At 48.9% G+C, this 17,953-nt stretch overlaps 1 protein-coding gene across 10 annotated transcripts in view; it reads left to right on the top strand.

Annotated features, from left to right (window-relative positions):
* Nucleotides 1-17,697, top strand: part of Mtcl1 (microtubule crosslinking factor 1) — a 119,723-nt gene extending 102,026 nt beyond the window's left edge. For 7 of the 10 annotated variants that reach the window (XM_031368633.1, XM_031368629.1, XM_031368628.1 and 4 more), the window contains 4 exons: nt 5,739-6,017; nt 8,235-8,266; nt 10,169-11,708; nt 16,522-17,697. In XM_031368633.1, the coding sequence (XP_031224493.1) occupies nt 5,739-6,017; nt 8,235-8,266; nt 10,169-11,708; nt 16,522-16,740 (2,070 nt within the window). In that variant the 3' untranslated portion in view covers nt 16,741-17,697. Of the gene's footprint in view, nt 1-5,738; nt 6,018-8,234; nt 8,267-10,168; nt 11,709-14,107; nt 14,165-16,521 lie in introns of all 10 variants that reach the window. The other 3 variants (XM_031368634.1, XM_031368632.1, XM_031368635.1) reach the window with 2 other exon arrangements.
* Nucleotides 17,698-17,953: the final 256 nt, after the last annotated feature.

Here is a 17,953-nt window from a genome sequence, read left to right as displayed (position 1 = left end):
ACTGCAGCCCAGAGCGCAGCACAGCCCCAGAGCACAGCACAGCCCCAGAGCGCTGCAGTCCAGAGCACTGCAGCCCAGAGCACACTGCAGCTCCAGAGCACAGCACAGCCCCAGAGCACTGCAGCTCAGAGTGCGGCACAGCTTACAGATAGTTCTCAGCCCAGTAACATAGAGAAAGGAGACTGCTGCTGTTATCTGCATCCCACTGAGGCCATCCAGAGGAAGGATGGGAAATGCTGGGCTTCCCACGATGGAGATCTGGTCCTGGAATCCATGTCTTAATGTAGCTGTGCCCGGAAGACCTGTGAGAACAACTTAAAAGGATGTGGTCAGCTTTGGGTCAGTCAGTGGTTTCTTGGCGCTATGCTTGGATGGTATGTGGTGGCTGAAGCACGTTGACAGAGCAGGGCCTTCATCTCATAATGGACAGGAAGCACAGAGAGTAATAGAGAAGAGCTGGGCAAGCAGTGGCTGCAAGGACCGGCCCCAGGGACCTGCTTCATCCAGCAGGACCCCACCTCTTACCTTCTTCCACCTCCCAGTAATACCATCAACTATGGATTCACCCAGGAATTCATTCATTGATTAGGTCAGATCCCTGAAGATGTAATTAATTGAAAGGCCACTACGGACACTCCCAGGTCAGCATTACTTAATTGTAGGCACTTCTCAATCCAGTGAAGTGGACAATTCAGGTTGATCGTGACACCCTAGCATCACACACACCTTTCACTGCAGAGTTGGTAGGCAGCTTGCCTTTGTGGAGTATGTGCAGGAGCTGAACATAAAAGAAGTGACGTTTTAAAGGGATTTGGAGATTAAGCTTGAAAGGGGAGGTTATTTTGGGTCGCCTTCAGGGAGTTCTTCCCCAGAGTACTCTAACTCTTAGGATGGCCACGGAAGACACAGTGATGGCTGCAGCCTGAACGGAATTGTTACCATTAATGAAGTAATTACCAAGCCGACTTAGAAGCCGTTGTCTGCTGGCAATTGCTCCTGCTGTGGGTATTGCTGAGCTGTGATTAGATAGGACCAGAACCAAGGGAGGTATCTGGTAGCTCATCATCTTCCAGTAAACAAACTCTGATGGATGTGGGGAGAGCAGGAGTTGCTTTCCCGCAGCCCGGATTACAGCTCTCCGCATTGCGCACGCCTGATGCGGCTTACGTAGCTGCAGTAGGCCGGAAGGGATGTGGAAATTAAGGCTTTCACATCACACTGAGCAGAGGTTTTAGAATTCCTCAGGGGCTAGATGTTCAGCCCACAGACAGATACCTTGCCTCTTTCAAACCATCATTCCTGTAAATGCATAAAGCCTCAAGAGAGACCAGTCAGTTAGAAACAGTATCTAGGATAAAGGGGATCATGACTCCATTATAAATGCTCACTCAGTTTGTGCTAATAAGAGAACCTTTTGAGAAGTATTCTCTGCTGAGTGCATATACGGCACTGTTCCTATGCTAAAATTGAATGGAGGTGAATCTGAGTTTAAATTTGGGAAGGACCCAGGACGCACTAAGTGACTTAGAAATGACCCAGAGTCTTTGACTTAGAAACAGTAGAGAGCAAGAAAGCGTACCACAGACAGGAAGAGTGGAGGCTGTCCCGGGTTGATCAACAATGAGTCACCTTGCTAATATTTGATATGGCTCCACTTCAGAATTCTCCAGATACTACCAAGGGGAAAGTCAGCACTTCCTGTTTGGTTTAGAAATACAGCTCTGTGAAGAATCTGCCAGATTGTGCCTAGCATCTGTGCTCCGTGGAGTGGGTCTGCCTCAAGGCAGAGATTCGGAGCTAACAGTAGCACGTATTCTTATACAATAAACACCAATTTATCACACCCAACTTGACTTTTTCTTAGGAGACATGAACAGATGTCTGTGTCCCTGATGGAGTTCTGCCCAGAGATCAAGGGATGATTCCACCCAAATCTAGTTCAGTGAGCCACTGACTTTATATGGGGTACTTATAGGACCAAGGATGAGGGGTCACTTACAGGGTGGCTACCAGGAGGACACCTAACTGAAGCCCACTGCAGTATATGATCTGTGAGGGCTGGACCTATGCTACACAAACTGCAGACAGCTCGGCCTACCGGTGTCATCTTCCTCCACAACTGTTAGTGTTGATGCAGCCTTGGAGAAGGCTCTTGGTGAATCTTCTAACTCTCTGTGCTTCCTGGAGCTTGCACGCTGCATGCTCTTTCTTTTCTCTCTGAGAGGCAGTGTTTCTCCTCCTGGGAAACACCAGGTAACCCATGGCAGCCTGGTGCTAGGGACCTTCATTCTCAGCCACTACAGCTAGGGACCTTCATTCTCAGCCACTACGGCTAGGGACCTTCATTCTCAGCCACTACGGCTAGGGACCTTCATTCTCAGCCACTACGGCTAGGGACCTTCATTCTCAGCCACTACGGCTAGAGACCTTCATTCTCAGCCACTACTTTGGATTGCTCACCTGAGTGTCCCTGCTCTACCCCAGAGAGGCCACCGTGTTCCCTGTCATGAGCCTTTGATGATCCCTTTATCTAGCCATTGCTGCTTGTCGATCCTGTCCCAGGCTTCTTTGGTGTTGAAAGTCACACTTGCTGTGAATTCGGCAGGTATCTAAGGCTTTTGTTTTTCTCTGGGGAATGAGGAAGTTTCTAGCAAAGAAAACCTTGGCCAGACACATCTGATGACACTCAGTTTCTGAAGTGACCCAGGGTTGAGCTGTCACCTCACTTGGAGACTATTTTGAGGGGTGATAACAAGGACCAAGAGCTGAGCTTCATTTCTGTGTCTTAGGTGTTGCAACACTTGGCGTTTCAGGCGTCCACCTGGCCCTCACACCTGTTCTGTAGACCCCAGCATCTGTGCAGCATTTCCCTATCAGATGCGGCTCTCAGGAATGGGTCTCATTTCCACCAAAGTACTCAGCATCCTAAAGGGTTTTGCAACCTCACTACCCTACTTGAAAACTAATACATAGCCATAAGTGTTATCTGAAAGAGGACGTTGGCTTGAGTGCCCACGGAGATGTATGGACAAGTGGAGGCGCGAGGCGTGCACAGGCTTCACTGCTCCCCCAGTGGCCTGCTGGTTTAATGTCGAGCTTTACATTCCATAGATGAACTGAATATGTAACTGAATATCCCTCATGGCATCCACTTGATATTTGACTCCTTGGGAAGCCGTATAACCTTGGCTGAGATAACTTGATATGGACAGTCAAAGAAGTGGCACTAAATCCATTTTCCACTTGCAGAACATGTGCTTCATGCTTTCCCAGTGTCGTTAAACTCCCACATAATTTCTACACCACATGAGGTGGTGCGAGTGCTGAACGACTGTCGGAACGTGGCTACGGTCACTCGGCGTGTCTCATCGATCCTAGCAGAAAGACTCTTATCTCATTGGCATTTGACTGGGGGCTAGTTAGCTTTTATGCAGTCACACTAGATTTCTCCATAGGACCGATCAGCTCCCAGGTCTCAGTCACAGAGCATATCTATATGTGTATTTAGGGAGCTGAACAGCAAGCAGGCCCACCCTCTAAAATCTGTTCGCAGGGTGACCTTCTTCTTCTCACCCGGTTGTGAGGCGACCATCTTGAGATGTTGCTGTCCTTAATCATTCAACATAAAACCTGTGAAATTTTCTGTTTGTATTAAATGTTGTTCTGCTGTAGATGGGAAGTACAGTATGTATGCAGCCCGGGGAAACCCTACCTGCTAAGGACCCGTGATACGGACACCATTACAGCATTACACAGGCATCTAAGCAGCAGGGACTGCCAGCTCTGGCCGCTCTGGCTCATGGCTTTTTTTTTTTTTTTTTTTTTTTTTTTTTTTTGGAAACCTGATACTTAGCAGCTTCAGTGAAAACTGCTGCTGGCTGCCCGGGTTTATTTTTGAAGTTCCACTTTACTGAGTTAGAACGCGTCTGCTCATAGCTCTCCTCTTTAGTTGTCCCTTCACACACACCCTCAGCGCACATTTGCAGCTCCCAGCGTGATGCTAGCATCTTAATTCTTTGCCCAAAATAACTTGGGAGAGGATCATGTGTTGAAACTCAAACGGCACTGACACGCGTTAGAGGGATATAATAAAAAGCTTTCATATATATATTTATATATATGTATATATATATATTTTTTTAAAGCGGTGCACTTAGCATCATTAGGGGGACTGCGAAGAGATGTGTCATGAGGGAGGGAGGAGAAGAGACAGAGGGAGCTGAGCTCAAACCCGTAGAGATTGGATTATTCCCCAGTTTAACTGTGAACCTGCTGCAGGTTGCCATCTTAGATTTTTCTGTGGATGCCCCTATCTTGGATTAACAATAGTGTTCAGAGCTTTCTGTGTGAATACCTCCAAAAGGAGAAATAAGCTGAGTAGAGGGTCCTTCTGTCCTGTACAGCTTCCTCCTGATGAGTCACCAGTCACATTTCTGCAAGCTTATGGACATAGGTTCAAACTGGGTCGCAGACATGCAGTTTGTAAAGATGCTCTCACAAACCATCTGTCTGGGTTTGAGGGATTTTTTTTTTTTTTTAGAAATTCTTCTACCATCTCAGTGCTGGAGAACTGGAAATCTTCAGTTAGCCACTCTTTCCGATGAAGTCCAAATGTCACTTTGGATTTTGTTAGAAAATTTACTTATTCAAGAGAATAGTTTTTCTAGGAGCATACGCCAGGGAAGATCTCATTGGAAAGTCGTGGGTGAATATACCTTCAAGCCTCAATTGTAGTTTCTGTAAGTGTGTATGTTGGAGGGAGCTTGAGCCACGCCTCCGGGACACACTGGTCCTCTGTGATTTTACATAGCTCTCTGATAAACTACTCCAACTGTCTGGCCACCTGTCTTTAGCTACCAGTCCCCTCTGCCAACTCACCCGTCCGCTCATCTCCACCGAGCTAAGCACCAGCTGAGAAATCACTTCTGCTGGCAAACCAGGAGACCACACCTCTCAGCTTCAGTCCCTGCCTTCTTAAGTGCCTTTGGAGCAGGGCCTTGCAAGTGCTGGGCACATGCGATCTCACTGCCTTTATCCCCAGCGCCTTCATCTCCAATCTTCTCACTCAGAGTGATCTGTGCTCACCTGATACCACTTTAGTTTTCCAAGCTAGACCAACAAGCATGCCAGATCTTTAGCCGTCTGCACAGTTAAGGTTTAACCCTCTCAAGCAGAGTTAAAGCCATCTTTTAGCACCACGTGGCTGTCATCCAGTTCAAACACTTGGATTATATATATAGAACTTGGTATCCCCCCTTGAATCGATTAGGAAAATGCAGTTCATTTCAGGACTTTGCCGTCCATGGAAGTATTCTATGGAGCATAAAGTCCTGGAGGTAATTGCAAATGAAAGTATTAAACCTGATGCTTATTCGCATTAAGCTTAAAAAAAAAAAAAGTCTAATTTCCCATGAGCGCAATAATTGATAAATAAATTATTCTACCACAACAAAAATGAAGCGAACAGCAGCAAAGACCCCTCCAAACAGATATTTGATCAGGAAGGCTTGTGTGGACAAGGCACATTCTGAAGCAAAACATGCTTTTCTTCACGGAGCATCTGCATGGTCTTGTGGGACATTTTGAAACTAAGGTGAGAACCGTACGAACCTTTGCTTGCTTCTAGCCAAGTCCTTTCAGGTAGACACAGGCAACTCAGCACAAGGGAAAGGATGGTCTTAGAGAGACAGTCACACTGAAAAACGGACGCTGACTCTTTCCATGTTTAACACCCCTAGTTACAGAAAGAGAGAAGTCCCCGAAGAAGCGGCAGCCTCCTCTGCAGCCGAAGGGAAGACGACACCCACCCTTACCCACACCAAGGAAGCCTGCGCCCCTCCCGACCTGTGTCCGTGTGGCCCACTGAGGACACTGACCCCATCCCATTTGAAGACCGGCCGCTTTCCAAACTGAAGGAGTCGGACAGGTGCTCAGCCAGCGAGAACCTGTACTTGGATGCTTTGTCCCTGGATGAAGATCCAGAGGATCTGCCACCTCTCAGGAACTGCCTTGCCGAGGTCAGCATGGGTTTGTCCCCTGAGCTTCCTAATGGCTGGAGGGAGCTGTGATCAGGGGCAGCCAGTGTCTAGCCGAGTTCCCCCTTACCAAGTTCCCCCCCAGAACCTGTGCATTGAGCCACGTGAACCATTGCCATTGGTGATCGGATGGTTTTCTTTGGTGGACCCGACCAGTCCTGTGGAAATGCTGCACTGTGGTCCTGCATAACGTGACAACTCTTAAGAATAAGTATAGTCAACAAAACACAAAAGAGAAAATAAATGTACATTTTTTTCAACTTTTCTTGAAATCATAGTACAGTTTTCTGATTCTAGAAAGCTAACAGCTGAGAAGTAATTCTGTGTTAAGAAACTTCTTAACATTTAATAGCTATCAGTAAATGGCAGCCGCTATAAATATGTTATTCTGGGCAAAGGGGAAAAGCATCCAACAATCAGATTGCCAAGTGAGTGAATTTAGAGAACCACCAAATTTCTGTGACATAAGATCACTTTTTTCCCCTGTGATGATGTTTTTTAAAACCTCATTTTAAAAACTGGTATAGGGGTAGTGAGACCCTGTCTCAATAAAACTGGGAGGATCAGATGGGGTCCCGGGTATAGGGATCATTGAAGCAATTAACAACGGCTACACTGGATGGTGTTCTTTCAAATACTTCATACTTAGAAAGACTTGCCTCGGACAGTGTTGAAATATGGGGGCATTATATGATTCGGATGTACCCTGTTCAAAATACTGAGAGACCACGGGGTTTTAGATTTCCAATTCTTCCAGGGTTTGGGATATTTATCTATAATAAGGTGTCTTAGGTATCAGAGTCGGTTCCAACACGGAAATCATTCTAAGTTTCATATACACCTTGTGCACATAGCCTAAAGGTAATCTTATTCAATATATTTATTTGTGTGTGAAACAAATGTCTGAACTGAAAGTTTTCCAGATTTTGAAGTGTTTCATATTACAAGTTTCCAGATTGAGGGATGCTTCAACCATGTAGTCAGTGACATCAAACGCCTTAGTCCCAGTAGTGTGTATTGGCATGGTAGAATGTTTGTCGACCCTGCCCGCAGATATGCAGGCGGTCTCTACAGTCCAGTTTCGTAGAAGAGAGGGCACAAGGTCAAAATGGGAACCTTACTCCTCCCTGCAGCAGAAACAGAGGCACGCTGTCTGTGGGGAGGGGCATCCGTCAGTCTTGCTGACTGTGGGGAGGGGTGTCCATCAGTCTTACTGTCTGTGGGGAGGGGTGTCCGTCAGTCTTGCTGACTGTGGGGAGGGGTGTCCATCAGTCTTACTGTCTGTGGGGAAGGGTGTCCGTCAGTCTTGCTGACTGTGGGGAGAAGTGTCCATCAGTCTTACTGACTGTGGGGAGGGGTGTCCGTCAGTCTTGCTGACTGTGGGGAGGGGCGTCCGTCAGTCTTGCTGACTGTGGGGAGGGGCGTCCGTCAGTCTTACTGTCTGTGGGGAGGGGCGTCCTTCAGTCTTGTTGTCTGAGTCCTTTCCCAACACACAGATAACCTGTGCATTTGTGGTGCTGCTTGGCAGCACAGCTCTCTTGCTGTTATGGATTGTAACTAAGAATGTTTAAAAGTAAGCGGGGGTCCTGGCCCCAAGAGTGCCACACCAACCTCCATGGCAAGATTTGGACCAGAGGATGTCACACTCCCAACTTGTTCCTCACTGTTACCTCTGCTCCCACCCCAACACTCACACACACAGTCACACATATACTCTCTCACACTCACACACATACAGGACTTCAAGCTCCCAAGTGTCTCCTCACTGATACCTCTGCTCCCACCCCAACACTCACACTCACACACACACTCACACACACACACGCACCACAGACACAAACACACGCACACACCACACAGACTTTCTCTGTGGATCGACAGTACTTTGAACTCCATAAAGTCAGGAGGTCTCTGCAGGAATGCACAGAGCCATTAGCTCAACAAGCTCAGTCAGGTCTCTCGCCCAGGCAGCTCCTCCTCCCTGGAGACTACAGAGGCTACCCTGCCCTCCCATGATGCTTCTGATGCTGCTTCTGCTGTTCGACTTCAAAGGGCTCAGGGCAGTGGCTTAGGACTTGGCCTCAGTGAGCATTCAAAACCACATCTTGAGGGACCAGAGCAGAGCAAGTGACATTAGCCAGACAGGATTCCTAGGAAGCCAAACTGACTGATTCCAGAAGTATTCGTTTCCCTTTGCAGGAAGAAGAAGGTCGCAAGGGAAATCTTCAAAGGTAAGTGAATAATTGCTTTTAGATCATTCATTTCGTAGACATGCTGTGTTTTTAGTTTTAGCAACAAAAAGGCAATACATACTTCATTTGCCATGTCCAGAGGAGTGTTCGGAAAGGCCAGCTATTAAGTGATTCAAGGAAAACTTTCTTCTCCCTGGGTTCTGAAAGCCTCTCCATCCATGAGGCGCCTCTCCACCCATGAGGCACCAGACTGGCTGTGCCCAGTTTGTCTTTCCTGAAGGGAGTAGGCTGCGGCCGCTACCCTTCACACGTTACATACCTGTTCCCTGCCTGCTGCTCCCTGCCTGCTGCGCTGGGCTCCCTGGTCTGCCTTTCTTCCCTCAGTAGATGGCTACACGAGCTCTCTGATTTTGCTTTTCTTCCCTCTGTAGATGGATACATTTTATTTCCATCGGGTGCTGTTGCAATTTGCCGCTTTCAGCTTTATCCTTTATTGTTGAGTGAACTAGGAGGCTCTAAATGACTGTCTCTTTGTCAGCCCATGCTGGCTGTTGTCCACACAACCAGATTGTTGCCTAGGCATGGATCTGCCCTTCTTCTTTGGTCTTCCCCAGGCAACGCAAAGTCTATGCGTGGGCTTGGCCTCTGGAAGTAATTTGCATATGCCTTTTACTGATCTGTTCCTGTGGGCCTCAGTTTCCACATCTGTAAACAGGAGAGCTTCAATTTCCCTGAAAGATACTCTGTTTTCTCTGTGTGGCTTACGTGTAAGGACACACAGGAAGTCAATCATATCTGACAGAGGAGTAGCACATAGCTGTCCTTCCACAAAGTGCTCCTCCCCATCCACAGGAACATTAGCTTTGTGTGGAAGGTGAAGGTGTAGGCTTCAAGCCCTTCGCTTCTAATGACCCAGGCCTCCCACCTTTCTATTGCCTTTATGTACTATAATTGTGTTTTTAAATTTTACTTGCTTCTATTGATTTCAAAAGTAGTCAACATACAGATTATACAACAATACAGATTATACATACAACAATACAGATTATAATCTGTAAACAGCATCAAAATAGCCAACGTAAAACCACAAAGGTCCTGACCCACTCCCCTGGCTGTACACCCTCTGACTTCTAACAATATGGCAGGTCCTGCATCAGGAGGTGGCCAAACATGCTTTCAGTACATTGTTTCTCCAACGTGGCTGCTTCTAAGGTCTGTGTCCCTCCATTCTTTCTCGCCTCTACGCTTCTCCCTCCAGCTCACCCCAGAGCCACGAAGCCCCTAGTGGTTCTGTGTAGACATCACTGCGAGTACAGACTTGCCCCAGCCTGGCTTACTGTTAGTAAGAGGTCCTGTAGAGAAGTGGTCTGTGTGCTGGATCTGGGGTCACCTCAGGCACGGCTAGGGCTGCGCTAGAACCCTAGGTATAAACTCTGTCAGGTGAGGGGAAGCTAATATAGCGTGATAGTGTCCACCTTGCCTCCCACTTCCGCTGCAGCTGAAGAGATTCCAGGTCACAAAGGTTCTGTCACCTCAGGCAGAGGGCACATCCAGCCCCCAGCCATCTCCTGACTTGTTCAATACACCATCCAACACCTCTGTGTTGTCAGACGGGTCCATGGAAAGCATTCAATGAATTTATGTCAGGTTGAAACAGGAAGTCAGTCGTATCTGACACAGAGGAGTTAAAGCATACGTATTGGCTACCAAAGTCGAGCTATGGCTTTTCCACACTTGTCTTTCCCTTTCCCGTTGATCATGATCTAAGCGAGTTTGTCGCCTATAGAGGACAGTAAAGGCATTCATCAGGTGTGTATATCAGCCACTCAGAGCATATCAAGTGGCTGGCCCACGCTTTAAGAGCTAGGTAGGCACCTCCATGGGTCCACCTTGTGCCGAGCACAGCCCAGGAGCTGACACCCATCTCCCATCTTTCCCCAGGGCTGTATCTGTGTCCTGTATGTCTGAGTTCCAGCGTCTGATGGACGTCTCTCCGTTCCTGCCTGAGAAGGGGCTACCATCTGCCAGCAGCAAGGAGGATGTCACCCCACCCTTGTCTCCCGATGACCTGAAGTACATTGAAGAGTTCCACAGCAATGACTGGGATTACGCATCCCCCAGGGCTGGGGCCGATCGGCCTCCAGACCTCTGGGCAGACAGGACCGAGGTGGGGCGGGTGGGGCACGAGACCACCACAGAGCCTTGTCCGGATTCCTCCTGGTACCTGACCACAAGTGTCACAATGACTACAGACACCATGACCAGTCCAGAGCACTGCCAGAAGCAGCCCCTGCGGACCCACGTCCTCACCGAGCAGTCTGGGGTGCATGTGCTGCATAGCCCGCCTGCCATTCGCCGCGTTGACAGTATAGCGTCAGGTGGCGAGGGTAGGAGCCGAGCAGACCCCGAGGGCCCCTTTCCTATGAGCAGAGCAAGAGGGAACCTGGCAGAAGGCAAGGGAGGTCATTCAGAACCTGTGCTCAACAGGTGGTCTTGCACCCCACCCAGACACCCCCGAGACTGTGTAGAGGGGTCTCTCCGCCCCCTCGACAGACCTATTTGCCCCTCTCTGGGATTTGCCTCCCCTCTGAACAGCCTAGATATGTCTAAGAACATGAGCGACGACATGAAGGAGGTGGCCTTTTCTGTCAGGAATGCCATCTGCTCAGGTCCTGCCGAGCCACACGTCAGGGATATGGCCTGCCAGACCAATGGGTCCAGGACAGCAGGGACACAGACCACCCAGACAATCAGTGTGGGCCTGCAGACCGAGGCCCTACGTGCCAGCGGTGTCACCAGCAGCCCCCACAAGTGTCTCACGCCAAAAGCCGGAGGTGGCACCACGCCCGTGTCTTCTCCTTCCCGCAGCCTTAGGAGCAGACAGGTGGCCCCTGCCATCGAGAAGGTGCAGGCCAAGTTCGAACGCACCTGCTGCTCCCCAAAGTACGGTTCTCCTAAACTTCAGAGGAAGCCCCTCTCAAAAGCTGACCAGCCAAATAGCAGGACCTCACCATGCATGCCCCAGAAAGGGTTCAGCGAGTCGGCCTGGGCCCGCTCCACCACCACAAGGGAGAGCCCTGTGCACACCACCATCAATGATGGCCTCTCCAGCCTCTTCAACATCATCGACCACAGTCCCGTCGGGGTTCGGGCTGGGAGCCGATCTCGATCAGCTGAACCGCGACAGGAGCTGGGTCCAGGCCAGGAAACAGGCACCAGTTCCCGCGGAAGGTCACCCAGCCCCTTAGGGGTAGGCTCAGAGGTGCTCAGGGAGGATGGGGGAGAGAGCACTCCAGTGAGACAGGACTTATCCGCGCCCCCTGGCTACACGCTCACTGAGAATGTGGCCCGGATCCTCAACAAAAAGTTGTTGGAGCATGCCTTAAAGGAGGAGAGGAAGCAAGCCACCCATGGCTCCTCAGGTCTCACCAGCGACAGCCACACTGGAGAACCAGTGCCAGCTGAACCAGGATCCATGGAGGTAAATTGGGTAGCGGTTTCCTTCCCCACTAGCGCTAGCTTAGGCTGCCCGGCATAAGAAGTCCTCTTGGGCAGGGATGGAGTCGAGATGGAGTGGAACAGGCAGAAAGGCAAACCCAGAGTACCTCGTAAGCAAGTTTACTCTGTCCCCAGCATCGTGAGGATGTGTCTTGTTCCGGCTTCATCCTCTGGGCAGGCCAAAAATGACTCTCTTAGTTTGGTGTATAATTGTTCTCTGTGTGTGATGTGGTACAAGTGTAGAAACTAAGTGGAAACTGTGCGTGTGTGCCTGTCTGTCTGCCAGGATTTCTCTACACTGTAGTTCTTTATGTGTGGTTGTGTGAAGGCCATGTTACAGTGCATTTGGATAACACAGACACAAAATTCTTTCATTGGGAACTACAAGAAGAGCTTTTGGATTCTCAGGCCACCTCAGCACAGTTCAGCAGTTTGTCATCTTATAAACCAACCTTTTTCATTGGAGTCAGGTAATAGATCCTTTTTTTTTTTTTTTTTTTTTTTTTTTTTTTTTTTTTTTTTTTTTTTTTTTTTTTTTTTTTTTTTTTTTTGCAATGTGACACAAATCTGTCAGCACTGGATTCTCCTGATACAGATACCCATGTGTATTCTTGTACTAAAAACAAAACAAACACAGCACAAAAAAATTCAAGCAAACAAGGGCACTCGTAGCACTCGCGGGCTTGGTTTCTTAGGCCTGGTATTGCACTTTCGTCCTTGGAAGGCCAAGGAAGGTGTGGCTCTTTGAGCTCTAGGCCATCCAAGGCTATGTTATGAGAACTTGTCTCAAAAGAAAGAAATTCCCAGGTCTGCAGTAACAGGAAGCAGCCTGATGGTAAGAGTTGTGAAAGCCACGAGGATTTACGACTCACTGTCACACTACAGTGCTGACCAAGTAGGTCTAACCCATGAGTAAGTTTTGAGTGCAAGTGCTAGGATCCCAGGTGTGTTTGTGTGTGTGTGCGCGCGCGCACGCACGCGTATGTGCATGTGTGTGTGAGCATCGTCCAAGCCCAGCCCACATGCAGCAAGGGCAGGGACAGAAGACAGCAGAATGCTCCCAGGCTCTTCACTGCTTCCTTGCATGGCACCAGCCCTGGCTTCCTGATGACATGAGGAGAAAGGTCTATTTTCTTTGTCTCCCTCAAATTGCTCACAGGGGAGAAATGATTAGGTTCCCAGGCCAGCCCTCCATGAAGTACTTAACTCAAAATAGTTCAAAGCAGAAGTAGGTCAGGCCAAGGTTGATTTTGACCTATAGAAATGGCAGTCCCATGACCTGCTCTTCCCAAGTCCTGAGTTGTCAGGACAGACTGGCTACATGCTCTGAGAAGGATGGACATCGTAGGGTAAGAGTTCTCAGGAAGCAAACGGTGTCTTCTCTCATCTTTTTACCACTAAACCCCAGGAGCCCTCAGGTAAGTTTTTGTGGCTTGGGAGGATCTTTTTTTAAATGCCTACTCTGCCTTCAGCTAAGATAGAACTTGCTTTAAAACATCACCAATTGGCCATCTTGAGTTTCTACTCGTATTAGAGATGATAGAGATTTATTTAGGGCACAAAAGAACCTTTGTATTCTTGACAGTGAATGTTTAGAACAGCCTGCATAGCACAGAGGACATGGTTTCTCCCCTTCTCTCAGATGTTTGCATGTTTTGGATGCCAGGAGAATCAATCCTTCCTGTTTGGATTGACCCCCTCACAGTAGTCCCATCAGAAATCATGTTTCATGTCTTGGTGAATGTGTGCCAGGCCTGGCTTTCATGCCCAGATAAGCAGAATCACCAGTGTTTTTTCCTAGCCTGTGCCAAACACCCTGTGTGGTATTGTGGCTAGAATCTCAACATCAGAGACAGGAAATGTTACTCCTCTGCTCCCCTTTCACCCCTCAAGTGACCCTGGCGTGTCTCTGTCTCTCTTCTCCCTCTCTCTCTCTCTTCTCTCTCTCTCTCTCTCTCTCTCTCTCTCTCTCTCTCTCTCTCTCTCTCTCTCTCTCTCTCAGCTTGGCACCAAAGCAGAGATGTGCCAAGAAAATGATGTGACATAGGTGGCACCCTACCCTCCAAGAGCCTAATGTACCCTGGAGGGGACGGTTGAGCATGGGCGGCCATAGCTTGTGGTGATCAGAACAAACCAGACTGTGTAACCAGCCCTGCCACGGAAGTTCTGTCAGAGAGCTGGGAGGTCCCTACCCCTCTGTTCTGCTTCCTCCGGTGCGTTGACAATCCTGTGAGCCGAGCCATGGCCTCCTTCTGAGTGAGCACAGAGGCCACCGCTCCCTCCTGGAGGCCATCTTGGAGCCGAGTCTATACTTGTACTGTTTTGTTTGAGACACTTTCCAACCGATTTGTTTTTCTCTTCTTTCTCTGTCTGTCTGTCCAGAACCAAACTGTCTTACTAACTGCCCCCTGGGGACTCTAGCCCTGCCTGCCTCACACTGTAAGTGGTTCTTCCCTGCCTCCACCCATCCACAGGGTTGTGTGTGTAGCTGGCGTTCTTGTGGTTGGCATTCAGCATCCATCATCATCTGTGGCTATCCACTCTCACCCCCAAGGGACAGACCCTGAGCTCAGACACCCCATTCGGCCCAACTCCAGGGTGGACTGCATAGGATGTAGGTCCCACTAAAGAGTCTCCTCTCGTGCAGTTCAACAGAGAAACACTGGTCAGGAGGGACCATCTCAGGTCTTGCCTGTGGGAGTCTTTGGCTTTAGACCTACCCACCACTGCTCACTGGCATTTTGGTCTCGTATTGTGTCGCCGTGTGCTGGTGTATAGCATGCATAATGTGCTGAGCCTTCTCTCTCTTGTCTTTCAAGCAAACACGAATCAAAAGTAAACCCAAAAGTCTCTTGTCCTTCCAAGGGAGTCCACTGGTGAAAAAAGTGAGTTCTTGATAAACATAAGCTGAATGAATAGCAGCAGACATTCCCGTTCCCAAGTGAGACCTGTAAGAAAGTATGCATTTGGGGACAAGTCAGGGATGCAGTCACCCTCCTGACTGACCTACCTGAAGTTAATAACAAAAGTCAAGCCCGTGCTAATTAATCGGGGTGGCACACAGCTTTAGCTCAGCACTGGGGAGCCAGAGGCAGTAGATATCGAAGTTTTGAGGCCAGCCTGGTCTATATAACAATGTCTTGGGGGAGACATAGCTGCCACCAGATAAAAGGGGTGTCCCGTGGCAGGGTGGGGGAAATAGCCAAGAAACTGGGGTGAAAGGCCATTTCCGCAAAGCCACCTCACTGTTCTGAATTGCGGACAGCATTGCTTGCGTGTGCTGGTATTCTTATAAGGGGACATGTTAATTTCCTGGATAGCCTGGCTCCGTGGTTTTCCCATGCTAGTGAGGAGGGTGTGATTGCCTCTGAGAAGAGCTAGTTCCTGTTCACCCTCAGTGGGAAGAGCGGCTGGGTAACCCTGAAACCCCAACACGCAGCATAGGTGCTCACGTTTGCTGTGACAGCAGCGGGTGCCAGGACACAGATTTCGCAGACTGTCCCCACCCTCCTCCCTGTGCTGAGAGAGATGATGTAATGAGACAGCTGCAGCAGCACCCTGACTTCGAGTGTGTCCATGTGGTAGCTACAGGCACATCCTGGCTGTTGGGGTGCCATCAGTATGGCCCAGGGAGGCTCCTCCCAGGTCAGGGAGGTTCCTCCTAGGTCAGCTAAGCCACCTGCCAAAAACCAGGCATCTGTTGAAATGCCCTCAGTGTTAATGTTTCCTTTTTTGCTGGCCCCTCAGGAATAAGGGAAAGACTGCCCCATTACTCCATTGCTCTTGCAGAAGCCCCTGTGTCCCTTGCTGCCCTTGGGTCATTGCCATCCTTCCTGGCTGTCTCCGAGCATCGTCTGTCACGTTTCATCTTCCCCCAAGAGCCATTGTCTGTCCACAGGACACAGTCTCTACTCCTCCACCCCCACTGTTCCCAGTCTCTTCATTCGGGGTCTTTCATTGTTAGTCACGTCTAACTCTGGTAGTTCACTTCTTGACTTCTTGTGGAGCCTTATCCATGATGTCGTCATCCACGATCCACACTGCATGTGACACAGCTTTCCACATCCCCGATCCCCGACGTGCAGGCGAAGGACACGCAACCTACATTCCCTTTAAACAGGCAAGCAGCCACAGATGGCCGGATGTTGTGTGCCACATGGTCAGCCCTTAGATTGTTACAGTGGCTGAAAGACAAGTGCGGCGTAGCTCTAGTCCTAAGACCACGGCCGCAGTGAGGAGTCATTAAAGAAATCTAGACCTCAATTAAAATTTCTGAATGCAACGGGTTTTCTTCCACAACTTGTGGGAGTTTGTTTAGCCTGCTGCCAGTCAGCTTGGAATAAACAGAGTTCCATCTGAGTCCCGTTGCTAATATGGCTGGATGTAACCCTGGGTCTCTGTGGACCTCAGTAGACTGAGATCCCTCGAGACCAGCTCAGTAGCCAAAAGGATCAATCCTTCACGAGGCTCAAGTATGAGCCTGGGACAAGGTGGCCCCAGTTGTTACTTCATCTTCTCTGTGTTCCAGCTCAGTTCTGGAGATGTCCTACAAAGCAGCCCCATGTCACCGTGTTGCTATGTTCTGTCACACCGTAACAGGTCACGTCACTAATCATTCATGTGGAGTGTTTAACCGATCATTTTAAGTTTCTCCATGCATGCAATAATCATTCAGACGCTGAAGCTGCCTGGTTTGTTCATTTGACTTCAGTGTGTTTGGAATGTGTTGGGGCCGTGGCCCACATGACACTGCAGATCTGAGTAACGCTGTCTGTCTCCCTCTCTCGGCTCTGAAGGAACTGCCTTGTTCTGCGCTCGCGCCCTCCCTAGAGCCCTGCTTCTCCAGGCCAGAGAGACCAGCAAACCGCCGCCTTCCATCCCGTTGGGCCCCACCTTCCCCCACTGCCTCACAGTCTCAGTCACCCGGAGACCCAGTGTCCATGGAGGAACGCGGTGAGGAGGACCCGCCAGAGGAGAAGCCGTACCCACGACTGGATGCAAGCTTGCATGGATGACCGCTGGAATAGTTCACTGTAATTTGCATCACCAGACCATCACCACCATCAACAAACCTCCACCCCAAAGGAAAGATGTAGCTTTCTCAAAGTCAAAGGATGTTTTTTAAAAAAAGACATACGGCTACTGAATGTTCAACCTGGTAAACTGAGGTGTTTCGGGGATGAAACAGCAAACGTGCCTGTAATAATTTTTTCATAGCTCAGAAAACTATTTTTGTCTCCATCTTTTTTACACACAATATATTAAACAAAAAGGTAAATAAGGTATAAATAGATTTAAAGAGTTTTAAAAATGTACATTTTAAGAGATTCCGAACACCCTTGCTCTCGGTTCTGCCTGCCTGTTGAATTTGCACTGTTCCATTCTGGTTGGGTTTCTCCATGTTGAGTTCAGAGTGTTCCAAGTAAAATTTTATTTTGTCCAGGTCTTAATTTTTTTTAGGAGTCTTTCTTAATGCTTCAGACTGTCTTAACTCAGTGAACTTTTTGTAGTGAAAAGGCTGAGAGGCCAGAAGACAAGAGTGTCTGTAATCTGAAGGATGCAGGTCAACATTTCCGAAAAGGTATGGAGCTCTTCAGATGGACTTAGGACTCTGCGTGACCCATCTGCCCAGCCTGACCGCACGTCCTCGGGCACCTGTACATACACTGCTCTGTCCCTGCCCTCGTCTGTGTGTGTGTCGGTCCGGTCCACTGGAACTCGTTGTGAAGTTCCTTGTACTGTATGTTCTGTTGCTGTTGGTCCCTTGTACCAATTAGACAACAGCGCCATTTTTAAATTATTGTTAAAACATTAACTGATGGTGTACAAAGCTCACCCAACATCTTCTTGTTTAAGGAAAAGCACTACAAAAAATCCTGAGGAGGCCAAACCAAGACAGACAGAGGTGCCTCAGGCAGGTCTGCCTGAGACCACAGTGACATGGAAATAAAGTCCTTACAAGGAAGCAACAGGGTCTTGGTGTCACCATTCACTGGCTTCCCTTACCTTCCTCAGCTCTAAATGGAGAGTGTCTATGGGTTTTCCTTAGCTGGCAGAGTGCAGGGGATGAAAGGGAGGAGTTGAACACACATCTGGAGCTGCACACCCTAGGGAAGAAGGACACAGCACTAGGCATCGTTCCGTCTCTGAGTAGATTTGCAGCCCAGCATGTTGGTGTTGGTATTGGTGTTGTGTTATGAAGACACTCCTGAGGAGCACAGAACTGAT

The sequence above is a fragment of the Mastomys coucha genome, unplaced genomic scaffold, assembly GCF_008632895.1.
Source record: "Mastomys coucha isolate ucsf_1 unplaced genomic scaffold, UCSF_Mcou_1 pScaffold14, whole genome shotgun sequence".
NCBI lineage: Eukaryota > Metazoa > Chordata > Mammalia > Rodentia > Muridae > Mastomys > Mastomys coucha.
This window is presented reverse-complemented; position numbering and strand designations above follow the sequence as displayed.